The 21,361-nt window shown below is 38.6% G+C and overlaps 1 protein-coding gene across 3 annotated transcripts; it reads right to left on the reverse strand.

The window, feature by feature from the left end:
• Positions 1 to 548: 548 nt before the first annotated feature.
• LOC107817953 (acyl-coenzyme A thioesterase 2, chloroplastic-like) lies at positions 549 to 20,242 on the reverse strand. 3 transcript variants are annotated; one of them, XR_001655318.2, is made up of 6 exons: positions 19,394 to 20,242; positions 18,874 to 19,051; positions 14,679 to 15,148; positions 2,918 to 2,945; positions 2,604 to 2,732; positions 549 to 1,033 (listed from the first exon to the last, which is right to left on the reverse strand). XR_001655318.2 is itself a non-coding variant. In XM_016643853.2 (5 exons), exons 1-5 carry the CDS (start codon positions 19,886 to 19,888, stop codon positions 896 to 898), a joined length of 1,410 nt encoding a protein of 469 aa, XP_016499339.1. In that variant the 5' UTR covers positions 19,889 to 20,242; the 3' UTR covers positions 549 to 895. The 3 variants fall into 3 exon arrangements, 1 of the variants encoding a protein (XP_016499339.1); XR_012694265.1 differs by having other exon boundaries at positions 2,808 to 2,945; XM_016643853.2 differs by lacking the exon at positions 2,918 to 2,945.
• Between the last annotated feature and the right edge of the window lie 1,119 nt (positions 20,243 to 21,361).

Genomic DNA, 21,361 nt, shown 5'->3' on the forward strand with positions numbered 1-21,361 from the left:
TTTTAATAATAAATCTCGTTTCGGTTGTACTTTAATTGGAAAAACGGGCGAAAAAGGAGGTGTGACAGCTATAATCTCTTTTCTTTTCTTAGAAGTTTTTCAAGGTGTGATAAGACTGTAGTTTTACAGATGCGAATACTTGAAAAGACAATGATGATTTTACTCCTCTGAAGGACGTGTAAACATGAGGTAAGTTCTGCTCATGAAAAAAGAATCCAGGTTCTTCTCCCAAAAATAAGTCCTTCACTTCTCCGAGAGAACTTCTCAATATGATGCCTCTATCCTTCCTCCCCTGAGTGTTAGAACCGTACAAAAGTTTTTGTCTGCTTATTCTTGACGCGTTGCTTTGCTTGAAGATGCACATTTTCTATATTTTATGGGTATTGCATCAATATACCTGGTTGTAATCGCTACCTATGGTTGATTGTAGATTCTTTTTATGTCCTCTTTTGCATATGTTGTACAATCCTACCATTTTGTATGATGTATCGAAAAGCCTACTGGTTATGATAGTCCAATTTCTTATATATAGATGGAGCACTGTTCGATTGGCAGCAGAACACTTGGAAATAAAAACAAGCAGAATGCTTAATATGTTGGGCCTGTGCGATAGCACGGGCAATCTTCATCTAGTACATCTCCAAGAACCTAGTTAATACGAAAGCAAAAGGATGGCTTTCTCAGCTCTCTGTACCTGCAATCTAACTGGTTATTGACATAGCATTTTAAATTATTGCCTACGATCCTTTTTGCAGAGAAATAAATAGCTTTTGTGGTTGCTTTAAATAACTGGAGGCATCTTTGCTCCGCTTCAAAATCAAGTAGTGCCCTCAGACATTGTCTTGCTTTTCCTCAGAATCTATCTGCCAAATGATGCTATTCAAGAAATAAAACTTCATGACTTTTCAGCATCCATACGTTCAATCACACGCCGTGCTTCTTCCTCTGTACCAGGGACGACATTCCTAATCCGCTTACCATTTTTCAGTGAATCTTGTTGGACAGTGAAAGTGAAATAGAAATTGTTTGAAACCTGAAAAAGAAAAGCATGGTGCAACTAATCAGCAGAGGTTTTAAAACAATGAAATGAATCTATCTGAATAGTAGAGCACAAGTCACAACATGAATTTTGTAAATTCTATCTCCCCCTCTAACTTTTTCTTTTATCCTTCCTTTTTTCCCCCACTATAGTCATCGACTGTTCCCTAATTTGGTTTTTTATCACGGTCATTTTCAGCAAATCTAATCACCTAACACTTGCTACTTCTCAATAAAATAAAATAAAAAGCGGGTCCAGCCATTGCTTTCCCTGTTAATATCAACGACCTTAACCATAACAGAATGGTCATCCAATATATATCTTCCCCAAAGTTCCACAAGTCTTAAGTATGTTTTAACATAATAATATCACTATTCCAAGTGTTTGACCAATATACTGAATGGAAGTTTCTGCAATAGATATGCACTTCTCTTAGTTTATAAACAATGGAAACATGGAGAATAAGACGACAAATCAACACAGAACCACTCACTCGACCTTGAAATGCGCCCTTTTCTAGCATCCTATCTGTCTTTACCAAGTGTATTTGGCATGCCAGTACCGGACTTTTGTTTGTGGCGAAGTTTGAACTCATGACATGCACCTAACCCACACATTACGCTCTGGGCTTTTACCACTAAGCTAAAGCCCTGAAGGCCCACAGTTTAGTGTTGATTTGGTTGTTACCATTTAATCAATAATTAAGATGTTAAGAAAATAGACCTCGGGTCTAACTCTACCCAAAAGCTAGTTCATGAGGTGTGGATTGTCCAAAACTATATGAGACAAAGTCCATTCCCTTAACATGTGAGATACTCCAACATCTCCTCATTCCAATTGTAGTATAGATAACATAACATGGGTGTCCAACACCAGGAAACACAACAATAAGAAATCAGGCTAGCTCTAATACCATATTAAGAAAATGGACCTTCAGCTCATATCAACCTCAAATGCTAGCTTTTGAGGTGAAGATTGTCCAAGACCATATAAAAAGACCAACGCATTTCCTCAACTAATGTGGGACACTCTAACAAAGAAAATACATGTTTCTCCCAAACATATGTAATACATCGGTTAAACACTTTTTCTAATCATATAACCAAAAAACAAACTTAAGGCATTAGCAGACAAGATTAGCTAAACGCCTAAACCTTTAAGTTGGTAGACTGAAAACCAATAGACCAAAATTTCCTCACAAGTGAGTCATAAGGGAGGTTTCATTTGGTTTTTGATGGAATAAATACCAGATCCATCTTGTCAGAAGGTAGAAGAGTTAATAAGACCAGATTTACTCATCAAAAAATAAGACTAGATTTGCTAACAACAATAATTGATGGACAAAAAGGAAATATCGTAGGCAATGATGGACTATTTTGAAGGAAAACTCAATTTCGAGAACAAGCATTTTCTCACGTAAGAACTAATTACATGCATGAAAAAAGTTGATAGTTCAAATAACCTACAAAATAAAGATTAATAAACTTTAGATGATCCACATAAGGCACTAATATCAATAATATCAATACAGCAATATGTTATTCTATAGAGTGCCAATGCTCACCTCACTAGAACGCAACTCCGGCCGCATAACATGAGCTATCACTTCTACATTAATCAGAGGCCTACACAAATTCTCTAGTTCTGTGTACAAAACACATGATTTGAGGCGGAGAAAATTTCCCACATCGACCTGCATCAGCAGATTAAGAGTTAAATCTCATCAACATAATTATACTTAACTGCAGAAACTTAGCTTGAAACATACTCCATTGAGTGTTTGCTATAATGAATGGTATGTAATGAAAAACACCCTATCCCATTGCTTTTCCTTAATTTTGATGGATCTTTGGGTAATTATTCAAGTGCGAATATTACCAGTAAAGGTCAGGCGATCACCGCTAGGCTGCAAGCAAACAGCCACATACACATTAGAGATTGTAAAAGATTGGTCAGAACCCTACTGAATACCTTCTTTACTTCCACTTCAAAGTGGCTGTTAACACAATTAAACTACTTCTAAAATGGTCTATTAGTTTTAGCAGAAACTTTAGCACATCCAAATAGAGTACTTTCTCAAGCATCTAACCAAGGAAAAAAGAAAACCTCAATGTTGGAGATTCACTTATTTCAATATAAAAACTACAGTTTGATATCACAAGGAATATCATGTATTCTAGGTAGATCAAAATTTTTACAATTTTATTTAATCTCTTCAGATATTACATCTCAGTAGCAGTGTAGTGTTAACTGAATAGATAGATGCTCAATCCCATAAAACAGTAAACCTTTTGTGTCTCCAAAAATCAGAGGGTGCCGCTACTTCACCGCTCAACATATGCATCAACTCGAATTACCAATTCCCAGAGGATGATGCTAGGTGTTCACTTGGTTAATAGGATCACGTGGTATACTATTGGGAGTTCTTCGAAATTTACACTACAACACAGGGTATTGCACCCACATAGCCACCCTTTTCAATTTTCACCGGCATAGCCAACATTATTTTGCGATAGTGTTTATACATCTTTATATATTATTATACAATACTATACGCTTATTTTAAAACAATACATAACCTTGTATAAACATGTATAATAGTGTATCAGAGGTGTTTATACACTGTTATATATTATTAGTGTATATACATTATTATATAGTGTTGATACAAATTGCTACATACTGTTCGAAGAAAAAGTTGTTCTGTCAAGAACATAAAAATAAAAAATAATTCACTAAATGACTTCAAATATTATATAGACTAAAACTAAATATTTTGTAGTATTGCAATTTCTAGTTCTTCTCTTTGCCTACAATGTTTCTATTACTGTCAAGAAAAAGAATGAATGAAGCAATTGCAAAATTCTTTTTCTTTCTCTCATGGTTACCCTACGGTTTGACCACTTACATTATCTTATAACAGTGATCACCTTGAATCAAACTACTTAATGATCAAAAAAAAAAAACCTCATTGAATGAATGGATAAGTTTGACCACTAACATTATCTTTATAATCAAATGGTGTTTCTTAAAACAAGTCAATTAAATTGTCGTATATTGTTATTCATCAGCCATAAAAAACCGAACATTTTACCTTGTTTTCTCAAAGATACTCATTAAAAGGGTAAGAAATGAGGTTAGGAGAAAATCAATGGACTATTTCCAGTTCACTTGTATTTAAACCCAAGGAACAAAAATAGAAAAAAGTAAATAGATGTGCTTCCCTATCTCATTTTGCACCCTACTTCCATTAACGGGTTGATGTAGCAAGGAAAAAGAAGGTTATTACATCTTGATGGGAACCTCTCAGCCAATTCGTGAAAGAAAATTCAACCCCATTGTACCTTAAAGTTCTGTTACATAAAAGATAAGATACCTAACATAACCTTACTTTGTACTAATAGGTGCGTGACGAACGGATAGGTCGTTTGAGTACTAGCCTTAATTTCAGTGCTCCTAGACCTCCCATAGCTTCATTTGATGTTTTTATTGATTTGCGTGCGTGATCCGTGTCGTATTCCGAAAAGCTTTTACGTAAAATTTTAAAGAAAATGAGATTTTTGACTTAAAATGAGGCTATAGTTGACCACAGTCAATATTTTTTGGTAAACGACTTCAGATCGTTGTTCTGACGATTCCGGTAGGTTCGTATGAGAGTTTTGGGCTTGTACGCACGTTTGGTTGGGGTCCAGGGTGACTCGAATGCATTTCGGCGCATTATGTGAAAAATTGTGAAAATTAAGTTTTCAAGTTGAAATGTTGAGTTTTGATGATCGATTCTTGTTATTTGATGTTATTTTGATGATTTGAGGTAGCGAGCAAATATTTAGGATGTTATTACACTTGTGTGCATGTTTGGTTTGGAGCCTGAGGGGCTCAAGTGAGTTTTGGACGTGTTACAGATGACTTTGGGAGTGCCGGTGTACAGCAGTTGCTGGTGCAAGCCTGTAGATATGGCTTGCATTTGCGAGCATCGCTTTTGTGGCCAAATGATCGCTTTTTGTGAAAGGCACTAGGATTGGGGAACTTCACATTTACGAAGGAACCACATTTGCGAAGGCTGGAAAATCGCAAATGCGGCTGGAGTCTCGCATTTGCAACTCTAACAACCTTGGGGGCAGCTTCCCAAAAACGAAGCTTAGTTCGCATTTGCGGAGGGAGGGGCCTTCGCTAATGCGAAGGTTTTGTCGCATTTGCAACCTCTGTGCATCTGATGCACTAACTGCTTTTATGAGTGAACAAGAGTTCGCAATTGCGACATCTGCAACTGGATAAAAGGAGGGAAAAATCGGGACTTAGCTCATTTTACACCATTTCTCAATCCTAAACACTCTAGAGGCTATTTTTGAAGAACTTTTTCTCCCCAATTCATTAGTAAGCATCTCTAACTACTTTTCAATCAATTTCAATTACTTTTCATGAATGCTTAACATCAAAACTATGAATATCATGGTAGAAATTAGGGATTTTAGGTAGAATTTAGGAATTTTATCAAATTGAGATTAGACCTCAAATTGAGGTCGGATTTCGAAACAAATCACATAAACGGACTCGAGGGTGAAGGTAATCGAATTTTGGTCCGAATCTTGAATTTCGACCAAGCGGGCCCGGGGTTTACTTTTGTTGACTTTTTAAAAAATGATCACAAATGAATCCTTTTCACTCGGGGTGGTTTCTAAAGCTTGTTTTGAATTATTTGATCGATAATTGGCTAGATTCGGTTTGTTTGGAGGCTTGTCCGAAAGAATAAGCCGTGATTGATTGTGATTTTGTTGCCGAAAGAAATTTTGACGTTGGTACCAGGAGAGTATCGAGAGGTATTTAGCAGCTACCTCAGTGATTCGAGGTAGAGTTGCATTCTATTCGCAGACCTTGGAGTCATTTTCCTATTTCTTGTATTGTTTCCTTTTATTTCGGACAATGATGTATTTCTTTCAAACCTTGTATTTAGGTGGATCTAGACGCTCATGTACTTATGACACCAAAATCTTGGGATGGTTTATGTTATGTCTTTGATCAGTCATTAGATAGCTACTGCTTTTCTTTTTATATTATCTGTTTATGTCGGTTTACCTGGCATTCGGTGTCAAGCGCCATCACGGCCCCACGGTTGGGATTTCGGGTTGTGACAAGTTGGTATCAGAGCACTAGGTTGCCTAGGTATCACAAGTCATGAGCAAGCGTAGTAGAGTCTAGAGGATCGGTACGGAGACGTCCGTACTTATCTTCTAGAAGCCAGTGTTTTGGATAGCGTGCGTCGACAAATAGCGACGAGGGTCCGCTTCACTGAGGCGAGAGGCGAGCAGCGAAGCGCTCGCCTTTTTGCTGTGAAGCGACAATTTATACAAAAAAATAAAATATTCTATATATAACTAAAAACTCAAATAGCAATAATAATATATTAATAAATATATCAATTTTAAAAAATTAAAAACTCAATATATAGCTATAGTAGATTCATACTAACAAGCAACATCTATTCTTCTTCAAGCTAATCCTAAGCTATATCATTTCTTTTATTACTATCGGATGACGCCATTTCAATACTGTTTTATAGGAAAAAATTATCAAGTCAATATGCAATTAATTCTAACTCTTTAACCGAAAAAAAGGAGGAAACTTCAGAGCGGAAAAAAGAAAAAAAGAAGAGAAGAAGAACTGAAGAAGCTCTCTGAACTGAAGAAAAGACATGAGTGCAGTAGCAGTGATAAAAAACAGAGCCAAAAAAAAAGAGAAGAAGAAGAAGAAAAAGGAAGAAAAAACAGAGTAACACAGACTCTGTTATGTTGTAGCAGCAGCGATAAAAAACAGAGCCCAAACAAAAAGAAAGACAAAGAAAAGAAAAAGGAAGAAAAACGGAGTAACATAGTGATGCTCTGTTCTGTTGCAGCAGCAGCGATTAAAAACAAAGCCCAAAACAAAAAGAAAGAAGAAAAAAGGAAAAAAAATTGGACAGAGTCACAGAATATAAACTCGAAGAAAGAAGAAAGAAGAAATGAGATGAAGAGAAGCATACCTAATGAAGAAAGAAGAAAGGAAATCGTTGGTCTGAATGAAGAGAAGCATACCTGATGAAGAAAGAAGAAAGGAAATCGCTGGTCTGTTGTAGGTTTGCTGTCGAGTTGAAGGAGAAAGAGTAAAGAAATCGCGAGCCCTAATTTTTTGTTTTAACAGATCGCTGCTACTGCCTTCTTCTTTTCTTTTTTGCAAAAAGCGACGCTACATCTCGCCTCACGCTACAGGTCGCCACACGCTACAAAGGCAAAGGCGCTCGCCTTTTTGAAAACGCTACGCCACACAGTAAAATAGCGATGGCAGCTCGCATCGCCTCGCCTCACGCTATTAGCGCTGACGCGAGCGCTATTTACAACACTGCTAGAGGCTATAAGGCTTTAGGAAATTTCGCTTCTTTCTTACTTCGTCGTGCGACTATATTCTATTGCTGAAGTTTGAACCATTCTAATCTTGTTCTCTCACAGATGGTGAAGACACGCACATCATCCATAGCCGATCAGGAGACGAAGCCCCAGGTCACAACCACTACTAGGGGTCGGGGCAGAGGTAGAGCTAGAGGCAGAAGTAGAGACTGAGCTCAACCTAGAGCACGCGCAGCAGCAAGCCTCAATTAGAGCAGGATGAGGAGGTCCATGTTCAGACTGCGCTAGTTGGACCAGCTCAGGTCCCAGAGGCGTTCGTTGCCATCCCAGTACTTCACGACGCTCTAGTCCGTCTAGTAGGCCTTATGGATAATGTGGCCTAAGCCGGTATGATCCCTATGGCTAGGGGAGGAGCCCAGACTCCCGCCACTTACACACCAGAGCAGATGGCTCACAAATATCTGACTCCGGCAGTTCCAACAGTTGGAGCAGTTCAGCCTATTATTGCTACTCAGTCCGGTGAGGGACCAACTATGTCATCCGAGGGGCGAAGAGGTCGGACAAGTTCACCAAATTGTTCCCTATTCGCTTTAGTGGATCACCTTCTGAGGACTCCCAGGATTTCTTGGACCGTTGCCATGAGGTATTGCGCAACATGGGTATCGTGAAGTCCAATGGAGTCGACTTCGCAGTGTTTCAGATGCACGGTTCTGCCAAGAGGTGGTGGCAGGAGTATGTTCGAGGCAGACCAACAGGTTCACATTGGTTCACAGCCACTCACTTGGGATCAGTTCTCATAGCTAATCTTGGAGAAGTTCATCCCTTTTACTATGAGAGAGACTACCGCAGCGAGTTTCGAGTGCCTTCAGCGGGGTAGCATGACTGTTACCTAGTACGAGACCAGATTCGTGGATTTACAACCTCTTGCAGAAATATAGGGTAAGACCGCATACAATAGACCGTTATGGTCTGGCCCTTCCCCGGACCCCGCGCATAGCGAGAGATTAGTACATCGGGCTGCCCTTTATCTCTCCATGTAGTCGTCTTGATCCCTATTGAGAGGGAGAGGGTAAGGAGATTTATAGATGGCTTTACTTATGGTATCATGCTGTAGATGGCTAGAAAGACTAAGGATGATATTCCCTTCACCTGAGTTGTGGAGATTGGCGGGCGAATAGAGAGGATTCGTGGTCAGGGTAGAGAGGCAACATATGAGAAGAAGCCTCATCATTTTGCTAGTTTTAGTGGTTCCTCGTCTGGAGGCAAGGGTTCATTTGGTAGCGGGCATCCCAATAGGTCGATTCAGGTAGCGCTCCAGGTATCCTGAGCAGCTAGCATACAACACATTTTCAGCTCCGATTAGTGCACCTCCGATTCAGAGTTATCAGGATGGTTATTCAGGTTGTCAGTTATAGGGTCAGCAGTCATATCAGCCGAGGACTTGTTATACTTGTGGAGATCCAAGGCACATTGCGAGGTTTTGCCCTAGGTCACAAAGCAGCATGCCACAGCGGGATACTCGTGCCATGGTTCCAACACCGGTTACTCCACCCACTCAATCAGCTAGAGGCGAGGTCAGGCAGCCTGAGGTAGTGGTCAAGCCATTAGAGGTGGAGGCCAGCCAGCGAGAGGTCGTCCAAGAGGTGGAGGTCAAACTGGTGGGACTCAGCGTCGTTTTATACATTCCCAACTAGACCCGAGGCAGAGTCGTCTGATGCGATCATCACAGGTATTGTTTTGGTTGGTAATAGAGATGCCTCAATTTTATTTGATTCGGGCTCCACTTATTCGTATGTGTCATCCTATTTTGCTTCATATTTGGATGTGTCTCGTGATTCCTCGAGTGCTCATGTTTATGTGTCTATGCTTGTGGGGGATTCTATTGTGGTTGATCGTTTTTATCGCTCATGTGTGGTCTCTATCGGGGGTTTTGAGACTAGGGTAGACCTTTTATTACTCAGTATGGTAGACTTTGACATGATATTGGGTATGGACTGGTTGTCACCATATCATGCTATTCTGGATTGTCACGCTAAGATCGTGACGTTGGGAATGCCGGGATTGCCAAGGTTGGAGTGGAGAGGTTCATTGGGTTATGTTCCCCGCAGGGTGGTGTCCTTTCTGAAGGTATAGCGGATGGTTGAGAAGGGGTGCTTGGCATATTTAGCCTTTGTGAGGGATGTTAGTGCTGATACTCCTACCATGGAGTTAGTTCCGGTAGTGAGAGATTTTTCTGATGTGTTCCCCCAGACCTACCGGGCATGCTGTCCGACAAGGATATTGATTTCGGTATTGACTTGGTGCCGGGCACTCAGCACATCTCTATCCCACAATACCGCATGGCACTAGTAGAGTTGAAAGAATTAAAGGAACAACTTTAGGAGTTGCTTGATAAGGGTTTCATCAGACCTAGTGTTCGCCTTAGGGTGCTCGAGTTCTATTTGTAAAGAAGAAAGATGACTCTATGAGGATGTGTATTGACTACAAGCAACTGAACAAGGTTACAATCAAGAACAAGTATCCACTACCGCGTATTGATAATTTGTTTGACCAACTTTAGGGTACTAAGGTATTCTCGAAGAATGACTTAAGATCGGGATACCATAAGTCAACAACCTTTATGCACTTGATGAACAGCGCATTCCAGCCATACCTTGATTCCTTCGTCATCGTGTTCATTGATGACATATTGGTGTATTCTCGCAGTCGGGAGGATCATGAGCAGCAAGGATTGTGCTCTAGACTTTGAGGGAGAAGAAGCTCTATGCTAAATTCTCCAAGTGTGAGTTCTGGTTGGACTCAGTTGCCTTTTTGTGCCAGGTTGTATCCTCCAATGGCATCAAGGTGGATCCGAAGAAGATTGAGGCAGTTCAGAACTGGCCTAGACCTGCATCATCTACAGGGATATGATGCTTCTTGGGTTTGGCAAGTTATTATTGCCGTTTCGTGGAGGGTTTTCCATCCATCGCATCTCCTTTGACTAGATTGACCTAGAAGGGTGCTCCTTTCAAATGGTCCGACAAGTGTGAGGCAAACTTTCAGAAGCTCAAGACTGCATTTACTACAGCCCCAGTGTTGGTGTTGCCTACAGGTTCGGGATCTTACACGTGTATTGTGATGCATCGTGCATTGGGCTTGGCGCGATGTTGATGCAGGATGGTAGGGTGATTGCCTACACGTTTCGTCAGTCCAAGGTTCATGAGAAGAAATAACTTATGCATGACTTAGAGTTGGCATCCATTTTTCATGCGCTGAAGATTTGGAGGCACTATCTTTATGGCATTCCATGTGAGGTCTATACCGACCATCGGAGTTTCCAATACCTATTCAAGAAGAAAAACCTTAATTAGTGGAAACGACGATGGTTAGAGTTTTTGAAAGACTATGATATAACCATATTATATCATGTGGGTAGACCAATATAGTGGCCGATGCATTGAGTAGGAAGGCAGAGAGCATGGGTAGTTTGGCATATTTACTGGCAGCAGAGAGGCCACTGGCCGGATGTTCAGGCTTTGGCCAAACGGTTCGTGAGACAGCCGGGTTCTTGCTTGTATTGTGGCACAGTCGTCGTTATTGGAGCGTATCAAGGCTCGCCAGTTTGATGATCCGCACTTATTGGTGTTGAGGGAGATGGTGCAACAGGTGGTGTCAAAGAGGCCGTGATCGGGCATGATGGTGTTATGCGGCTTCAAGGCCGGATTTGTATTCCGAATGTTGATGGGTTGAGAGAGTTGATCCTTGAGGAGGCTCACAGTTCGCGCTATTCCATTCACCCATGTGTCACGAAGATGTACCGTGACTTGAAACAGCACTATTGGTGGCGGAGAATGAAGAAAGATATTGTAGCTTATGTCTCTTGGTGTTTGAATTGTCAACAGGTGAAGTACGAGCATCAGAAACCGGGTGGGTTGACTCAGAGATTGGAGATACCAGAGTGAAAGTGGGAGCGCATCACTGTGGATTTTGTGGTAGGCTTACCACGGAGCTTGAGGAAATATGATGCAGTCTGGGTTATTGTGGAACGGTTGACTAAGTCCGCACACTTCATTCCGGTGATGACTTCTAATTTTGACGATTCCGGTAGGTCTGTATGACGTTTTTGGACTTGTACGCACAATTGGTTGGGTCCGGGGTGACCCGAGCGCATTTCGGTGCATTATGTGAAAAATTGTGAAAATTGAGTTTTCAAGTTGAAATCTTGAGTTTTGATGATCAATTCTTGTTATTTGATATCATTCTGATGATTAGGATATTATTACAATTGTGTGCATGTTCGGTTTGAAGCCCGTGGAGCTCGGCTGAGTTTTGGAGGTGTTACAGACGCTTTTTGGACTGTTGGTGTTCAACCGTTGCTGGTGCAAGCCTGCAGATCTTGCTTCTGCGGCCAAATGATCACATTTGCGAAAGGCACTGGGATTGGGGAACTTCACATTTGTGAAGGAACCGCATTAGCGAAGGCTGGGAAGTCGCAAATGTGGCTGGAGTCTCGCATTTGCGACTCTGACAACCTTAGGGGCAGCTTCGCTTTCGCATTTACGGAGGGAGGGATGCGAAGATTTTGTCGCATTTGCGACTTCTGTGCATCTGATGCACAGACCGCTTTTGCGATCAGTGTCTCGCATTTGTGGACATCTGCAACCGGGTAAAAGAGGAAAAATCGGGACTTAACTCATTTTACACCATTTCTCAACCCTAAACAGTCTAGAGGCGATTTTTGAAGAATTTTTTCTCCCCAAATTCATTGGTAAGCATCTCTAACTAGTTTTTAATCAATTTTAATTACTTTTCATGAATTGTTAACATCAAAACTACTAATTTCATGATAGAAATTAGGGATTTTGAGTAGAATTTAGGAATTTTATAAAATTAAGATTTAGCCCTCAAATAAAGGTTGGATTTCAAGACAAATCACATAACCAGGCTCGGGGGTGAATGAGGTAATCAGGTTTTGGTCCGAATCTCAAATTTCAACCAAGCACGTCCGGGTTGACTTTTGTTGACTTTTTTTAAAAATGATCAAAAATTCAAAATTGAACCTTTTTTTCATTCGTGGGTGGTTTCTAAAGCTTGTTTTGAATTGTTTGATCGATAATTGGCTAGATTCGGTTGGTTTGGAGGCTTGTTCGCAAGGAAAAGCCGCGATTGATTGTGATTTTGTTGCGGAAAGAGATTTTGATGTTGGTACCGGCAGAGTCCCAAGAGGTACTTAGCAGCTACCAGTTAGTGATTCGAGGTAGAGCTGCATTCCATTCGCAGACCCTGAAGTCATTTTACTATTTCTTGTATTGTTTCCTTTTATTTCGGACAGTAATGTATTTCTTTCAAACCTTGTATTTAGCTGGATCTAGACGCTCATGTACTTGTGACACCAAAATCTTGGGATGGTTTATGTTATGTCTTTGATCAGTTATTAGATAGGCTTATCTGGCATTTGGTGTTAGGCGTCATCACGGCCCCGCGGTTGGGATTTCGAGTCTTGACAAGGTGTGAGAGTGCAGACTGACTTTTCCTTTTTAAAATAAAAAAGAAATGCCAAGATCATGAAAATAAATAGATACATGAAGGTTTTTGGGTGTAAAACTTGGGGGAAAAGAATGAAATTTGTGCAAAAGAATAATCTATGTTCACTTCTTAAGAAGTACTGCCAAGATGCAGGAAAAAGAAAACACTACAAAATGACGAGAGAGGTGGTCGTCAATGGTTTTAAAAGGAGAAGGGAAATGGGAGCTGCTAATGAGGGTTTTTCAAAATATATACAAAAGGGTCCAAACCGGGTAAGGATTATAAATATGGGCCTGTTTTGGTTGTAAGATTGGACCAGCTGATCCAGAGTGTAAAAATTCCTATATTATTTGTGATTCAAATTTACTTTCACACACAATATGCATCAATGATTGAACTCTGTTCCAAATTTCAAGAGAATATTGCCGGGTATTCACTTGCTTAGTGGGGATCACGTATCCTATTTGTAATCCCATAAATACCTTACGAGACTCAGTATGTGGGATCATAAAGCATCTGACTTCCACATACAAGCCAAATATCAGATGCTGAATCCTGATTATAAGAACTTCACAATCCCTTCATTGTTTCATGTAACATCTTTTTATAAACATCTTCTCATGAAAAATTAACTACATTCTCGACATACTATCAGTATAAGGAACATACCCCCCCCCCCCCCCCCCGACACACAAAAACAAAATAAAAAGAGAGAGAGAGTAAACTATTGCAAGGTAAAATGTTTATTCAAAAATATTGTAAATAGTTGTGTAGAATTAGTTCGGCATTAGATGTAATGGAAGTAAATTAATGGCGAAAACTTACGGCTTTTGCAGGTATAAGATGGAGATGTGACTATATTTAACTTTTGTAATTCTGCAAAGAAGAATGACTAAGAAAGGTGTAGAACTCACATACTATGCCTATAACAAAATATGACTATAGTCATGCCGACTAGGTAGATGTTGTATTGGGGATGAAAGATTTGACAATTTCTACAGAAACATAATACACTCATAGTTCAGATGACCATATAACCGACTGAAACTAATTCGGATAATGTAGATGTAAACTATTCTTTCTTGGCTTTATGTATTGGGTTGAAAATGACAGAGTTTTCGGTACAAGATTACTTTAATAAACATTATATACTACTCACTCTTGTAGAGGGATTTGGATACGAAGGTCAAACTAATAATTTCCGGTGTAAGAATTGGAAAAAAGATTTCCAAGTTTTTTGAAATAAAATTTGCTTACTTGGAGATTACATCAAAAGTATTATAAGTCATGATAATTAGTCATTTAAATTATTAACCATAAAATTTTGAATAGTTAGAAATAATTACAATATCGTGGTCAAAGAAGACCCTTTTAAACTCTCCAAATAGTAATAATGCCACATAAAAATGGAACGGAGGTAGTATTCAATTTGATTAATTTAGAAATCATACATAAGGAAAAGGTGGGCCTCCAGAGGAGAAAGAATGAACAGTCTACAAACTTTTGGTCCCATTAGAATGAAACAGACATTGAATCACTAGAACTTTGTTAGGAATGTACTGTTTGATGTATTTAGTATCAAAATCACTGTTTTTATCTATCCTACGCTCAACCTTTTAATTTAGATCCAAGAAAAATTAAATGTAAGGAATAGTGTGACGATATTTTTTTTGAGATGGTAACATATAGTGTGACGATATTTATTTGAGATTGAATAATAGGGTGACTATATGCTAAAAGGTAACAGCTAAACTTACAGGTTTCAAGAAATCAACATGATCAACTTCCACAAAGCAAGGTGCACTGCCTGCAAATGCATAAGCTGTTGCATAAGCCAGCTCAAAAGCTCTCCGCATCAAGAATCCTCCAAAAATTCGTCCATGGATGTTTCGCTGCTGTGGCTGGCAAATCAAAGAGTTCTGAAGACAAGTATCCTTCATTAAAATGCTGTCTCTATCTGCCAAAGCAGGCATATCACAAAAGATTCGGCCCTCAGCCAGCAACTCGTTTAGCCCTTTCACTTCCTCACCCTGAATTTTCTTCTTCTGTTCCCCTTTTTTAATCTTTCTCATTTTGTTTCTTTCTTCTGCTTCTTCCCTGAGAAGCTTTTCTTTTTCAGTTTCAGGCGAAATCTGATTAATTGGAGCTGATTTTCCAGTCTTAGAGTCTCGGGCCACAAAAGTGAAGTTTGCAGTTAGAGCTAATGACTGTGAGGTTCTGGATGTTTCTGCAAGAAATGTTCCATGTCATAGGAGACAATAACCACCAAATACAGAGGCAATGAAGCATGAGTGCATGACATAGAAAGCTATCAAAACTCGGTCCTTTTAAAACAAGAGGTTTACACAGAAAAAACTCTGAGAAACCTAGCCTTTCCAAGAAATATCTTCTATCACAATCAAATAATTTTGTTGTTAAATTTTAAAAAATCACAAGGCACGTAAGCCTGCAATACTGTAATACACTACTGCATTTTCCAGCAGAAATGGAATACTGAAACAAATTCCTTCTTATTTATGAATACCACAGAGCTTTTAAAAGTGAAAGATACAAACAAGGATAAGCCTCATGGTGTTTTAAGCGAAAAGCGAGTTGCACACTTTTCGAAGTGAAGGGTACCATTTATGGAATATATAAAAGGTCTAAAATATATGATTTTAGTACTTATAGCACAAAACTGCTACAATACTTGCTAAATTTCAGCTTCTAGAATACAATAATGAAAATAGTAATCCAACATCAGTAAATTGTAATTTCGACAAGGCCACTGCAAGATAACGTCAATCTCAAATTTAGCTTTCAATTTTCATCTAATCAATTCAAAAAAAAAATTGTTGGCATCATTCAGTTTTTTATTTAATTTCTTTAATAACTCTACTAAGAGAGTAGATTTGAGAAGAGGGCGAAAAAAGCCTGAAAACTTAAAAAGAGGAAGAAGATTACTAGCTTACTAGGAGAAGAAGAGAGGGTGATTGCTCTAGATGAAAACTGAAGAAAGAAGCAAATGGCTGTTAATAGTAATGTGATATCAATTAAACGATAAACAATGACACAAAAGTTAGTACTCCCTCCATTCCAAATTGTGAGGATGCACAGGAGAAAAATCTTTGTTTTTAACAACGATACAATGAGCCCTATATATAATACATATTCTACTCCTACTATATATAGGACTAGAACATATTCTACTCCTACTACATATAGGACTAGGAATATTTACACATAACTATCTAACACTCCCCCTCAAGTCGGTGCATACAAATTATATGTACCGAATTTGTTACATATGTAACTAAATACGAGGACCAGTGAGGGACTTGGTAAAAATATCTGCAAGCTGATCATTCGACATACAAAGCCACTAGACTCCCCCTAAGCAACAAAACCAAGTGGTTGCTGATAAACAGAAGTTGGCCGAAAGGTCGCTGGAAAAATTTGAAAATAGTAAGACTAAGCCGAATTCCACACTACAAAATAGGTTCTAAAACACCACCAGAAAACAGAAACTTTTTGTGGAAATTACTATTCACACCGGGAAATCACTATTCACGCCGGAAAAACAAAAGTTGTCAGAATTTGATGTAATTATGGGTAGACTCCGAATCACTAGACGAGTTGTCCTGAAGAAGTTTTGTCAAAAAGTGGCCGGAATGGCTCGCACGCGCCGGAAAAGTTATTGTAGCTCACTGGAACCTAGTTCTGGCGACGCATGACTTTCTGCCGGAGCGATTGACTGGGGTTTTGTCGCCCGACTTTTCCGAACAAGATAGTAGTGTTGGTTTTCGCACAACACTTACTGATAAGGAGATAACGCAAATCAATCTTGAGTGGTCAACCGGAAAGACGCACAGTAACTGACTTTTCTATTCAGATGGGACTGGAATTTCTGGGATTTGGTTGCACAAGGGTTTATGGTGGTACTGGTATATGCACAGTACCACTGTAGCGGTGATGAACCCTGGGAACAAAACGAAGTTGCCGGAAAATTGCACGGCGATGAGATCTTTCTACCCGGATGTTGCTGGAATGACGCACAATGATAATTATCTCGCTGAAGCTCGGATACCATGTGAGAATACATGGGAGAAAAATCTATTTTTCTTAACAACGATACAATGAGCCCTATATATAATATATATTCTACTCCTACTACATATGGGACTAAGACATATTCTACTCCTACTACATATGGGACTTGGACATATTCTACTCCTATTATATATAAGACTAGGACTATTTAAACATGACTATCTAACACAATTTATGTGACGTAGTTTGACTCGGCACGCAGTTTAAGAAAAAGAGGAAGACTTTGAAACTGGTTGTTTCAAAAGCTTAAAGGGTAAAAGTTTTTGTGACGCTTTCAATTTGTGCAGCTGTAAAAGCTTCTCATTAAGGGTCAAATTAGCAAAATGAAAAGTTTAAAGTTAAATTGTTTCCAAATATATAATTGTGTTATTCTTATTGGAATGGACTAATAAAGAAAGTGTGTCGCATAAATGAAATGGAGGGAGTACTTACAAGTTACAAGAGTAAAGAGCATTTTCTTCCACAGGAAAAATTCCACAGGGAAGGCCAGTCATGTATGAATTGGTTTACGAAATTGACATTCAAATTACAGTTGATTAAAAACAGCTCAAAAATTTAAGATAAATGTTCACGACCTGAGACCCTGACACTTATGTTTCACTTTTAAAATGCAGTATTCTTAAACGCACCCAAACATCCAGGACACAAGTGATATGGCAAGCATATGAACCCAATGCAACATATAAAAAAAAAGAAGGAGCAGAATTCAATCTCATATTCAAGAACAATAAGTATCTCCTCTGTGTTCTCTAGTGAATCTATACCACTTGCACTCAGGCTTGGCCTTGTTTCTGCAGTTTGTTAATTACAACCCTTCCTGAACTGGCCATGTGGCTCAACAAAATTAACCAACTAGTACCAGTTCATCTTCCATCGTCCCTTTAAGAATTTATTTCTGATTCATGAGTTTTCTTTACAAAAAAAGCTAATAACGAGAACAGTGAAACCATCTTTGTCACCATAATATCACAAGTGGTTTTGCAAATGTGTCTCAGCCCCTTTTTCACATAGCGTTAATGTTTCCAAAGGAGGTCTTCGCTAAAGTTTTATGATATGACAACCTTAATGGATCAGCCTTAAATCAGCACTAGGATAATGTTAACATAAGTTGAAGAAAGAGAACTGAAGGGAATCAAGCAGTTCACAAAGAATCTGATACATGGAAAAAGAACTCCCTTTACTGTGGCTAATATGAAAATCCTGAAAATAATTCAACCCAGTCTAATGTATCTAAATTGACTTCACCCTATGTTTGCACTTGCAGTGTCGAAAAGTATCAAGTTATGTGGGGCTTTAAGAGGAAACACAATTAAAGCAATTGATTTAGTGAAGAGAGATGCATAACAAAAAAAAAACAATAATGGAAGAAACAATGGAACGAATAGATAAATTGAAAAGATTACAATTAGAGAAACTTATGAGGTAGAAGACATGTCAATCAAGGTCAAAATCATCTTAAATTTCTGATTCAGATGCAAAGATAAAATTTTAAATATTTCAAATTAATTTACTAGTTTATACTTATGAATTTAATAATGATAAAACCCGCATACAAGGTGTATATAGAAAACCTAGTACCCAATTGCTGGAAGCAAGATGATGCATTGCTAAGCTCTATGTCAATATGACAAATATTCATCTATTTGCAGTTTGAAAATCTCAACTCTAATTGGTGGTATTACCCTTGCATTAGCAAAGCTTTAACCTATAACCACTCAGGAAAGAGTATAGCACTAAATTATTATTAATAATTAACATGAAAGTAGATATGTCATTTCCTAATGACTCTGCATGAAAGCAGGAACAATTTTCCACGAAAATCACAACTTCTGAACTAAGCGAACTATGACTTTTGGAATATACCTGGGGAAGATTGCATCACTTCCAATTGAATCTCCATAGATGACCGACCAACCCATGTCACAGCACCCTCTATTGTAAGATCAGTATCAATACGAATAGGTTTTTTCAGAAGCATCTTGTCCACAGAAGCTGTAACTAGTATCAAGGGCCTAGTAGTACCATCATTACTGGAACAGTGCTGGATTGAAAAGAGAGAAAGAGAATATGAGGACAATACTTCATAAGAGAGGAAATTCTTTGGTTCATGATCAGCCAAAGCAGGCAGCAAGTAGTCAAACTCTGCACTACTGGTGAAGTCCAACGACAAACAGAAGTACATGACTAGCACAACAAAATTCTAATAATAAGAACAATCTTGTGTGATCATAACTGATAAACCAAACACAAACATGATCAAGTCTTAAGTACCCTGATATCATGATCCTGATAGCATTCAAGTCGAAACGTCTTAACTATAAAGATAATGAGCTCAGCTCAAACAGATATGCAATAAGCAGATGCTCAAAGCCTTAAAGAGTACCTTGAAGGATATAGTTCCAGCCAAAGCATCAAGGTCTTCAAGCAACTTTCCCATCCTAATCTCATTCCAGGGGTTCCTATATTGCTCTCTCAGCACATAATCAGAAGAGAATTTGTAAAGAACACTAGTCCTACTCTTAGATGGGGTCTTAGCAATCAAATCAGTTGGTGGAGAAGGATCAACTGGGGCACTTGAAAGTCTCTCAAAGATACTTGATCTTGCTTCCCACAATGCATTTGTCACAGGTGAATGGTACATACCTGGCCACAAACTGATTGGCTTTCTAATTGAAGAACCTGCATCAATGGTATCTAGTGTGGTTGCCACAACTGGGACTGGATCACTATTTTGTCCAACTGAAAATACCCTAGTCTGACACACCATTTGATCACAAAATGAAGTCGGTTTTTCATAATTGGCTAAGCCAAGCAAGAAATTTGAGAATTTGGGACACCTTTTGGTAAAAAAATGCAATCTTGATGATGGGCTCCCCATTTTTTATGGAGATGAAATTACATCAAAAGAATAAATTTTGAGGCAAGATTTTGGGTTTTTCCTGATAGATACAATGGGTAGAAGAAGTGGCAAGAAAGTAGTGTTCTTGTAGGTTTCATTTGATCACACTTGGAGAATCTTTGGTGTATTTTGAGAAAGTTGTAGCTCTCAATTGGAAAGAATAGAGGCCGTTATATTGTTAAATAAAGATTCTTTCAACACCAAATGAGTACTGTCAGATTGTATTGTATTCTGTTGAATTTCCTTCGGCATCAATATTGCTAATCCTTAAATATCTACCCATTTCATATTGGATTATCCTCCAAACTCATCCCTGAAAATTTATGATACCGAATTTTCTTGTTTGGATCATATTGTCTTGTTAAAAATAGGAGCAAAACGATCCCTTATCTTTATCTTTAGATTCAAAATAGTCCTTATTCTTTTATATTGGCACTAATAGTCCTCTTTCTAAGCAAAAGTGGTGCACTTTTGATAAACCCCACCGGTTTCTGTCACTCACTAACGGTAGCACCACTATAACTGTAAAAGAATTTTTCCTCATGGTTTAATATGCCCGATCTTGTACTTTCTCTCCATTCATCAAGGCAATTCTGCCCGTCAATACTTCAAAAACAACAATATACCAGGTGTGACCCTACAAACAGGGTCTAGAGAGAGTGAGGTGTACGCAAATGTTATTCTTATCCCCTATATTTATAGGGCAAAAGTTATTTTTAATAAACTCTCGACTAAAAGAAAATATTTTTTCAAACAAGTTTGAAAAATACAAAAATAAAAAAATAATGATGTAAATACTACAGAATAAAAAAGTAATGACAACAATTAGTAAAGTTAACCAAAGTATAAGAAATATCAGTAGTCATAGGGAGTAGCTAAGGTGCTCTAAACTAGAATCATGCTCCCCCGCATAAAAGAGAGGAATTGCTCGACTACCTAATAACTTTCTACGTTACTTGCTCATTACCTACTAACCTTCTACCCTAATCTTCGATCATAATGCTCTCATATCTTAGTCCTCGGTGAGCTGAAAATGTGTCATGTGCTGTCTAATTACTTCTCCCAAATTCTTTCATGGTCTACCTCTACCTCGTTCTAGACCTATTCCTGTCAATATCTCACACCTCCTCAGTGGGGTATCTGTGCTCCTCCTCTTCACCTAACCAAACTATTTCAGCCTCACTTCCCACCATGGAGGCCACTTCTACCTTGCCACTTATATCTTTATTCCTCGTCTTGCCTCTCTTAATATGCTCACACATCTATATAAGCATCCTTATTTCCGCTACTTTCATTTACTTTCATCTTCTAAGGGCCCGATATACCCCTTTACTTTGGTAAATAATATATTTCTAGCTACAATTGCGCCTATTTTTAATGCTTGTCCACCCCAGCAATTAAAACACCACATGAAAATAATTAACCCAAAACCTCTTTAAAATAGCCAGTGAC

The sequence above is a fragment of the Nicotiana tabacum genome, chromosome 8 (genome assembly GCF_000715075.1).
Source record: "Nicotiana tabacum cultivar K326 chromosome 8, ASM71507v2, whole genome shotgun sequence".
In the NCBI taxonomy this organism is placed as follows: domain Eukaryota; kingdom Viridiplantae; phylum Streptophyta; class Magnoliopsida; order Solanales; family Solanaceae; genus Nicotiana; species Nicotiana tabacum.

Bases quoted from the DNA above. Each gene is read 5' to 3' on its own strand.
- LOC107817953 (XM_016643853.2), bottom strand. From the start codon at position 19,888: ATGGGGAGCCCATCATCAAGATTGCATTTTTTTACCAAAAGGTGTCCC. The intron at 19,052-19,393 runs GTACTCTTTAAG...TTTTCAATCCAG, and splicing joins CTGGAACTATATCCTTCAAG to CACTGTTCCAGTAATGATGG. The intron at 15,149-18,873 runs GTATATTCCAAA...CATTTCTTGCAG, and splicing joins AGTGATGCAATCTTCCCCAG to AAACATCCAGAACCTCACAG.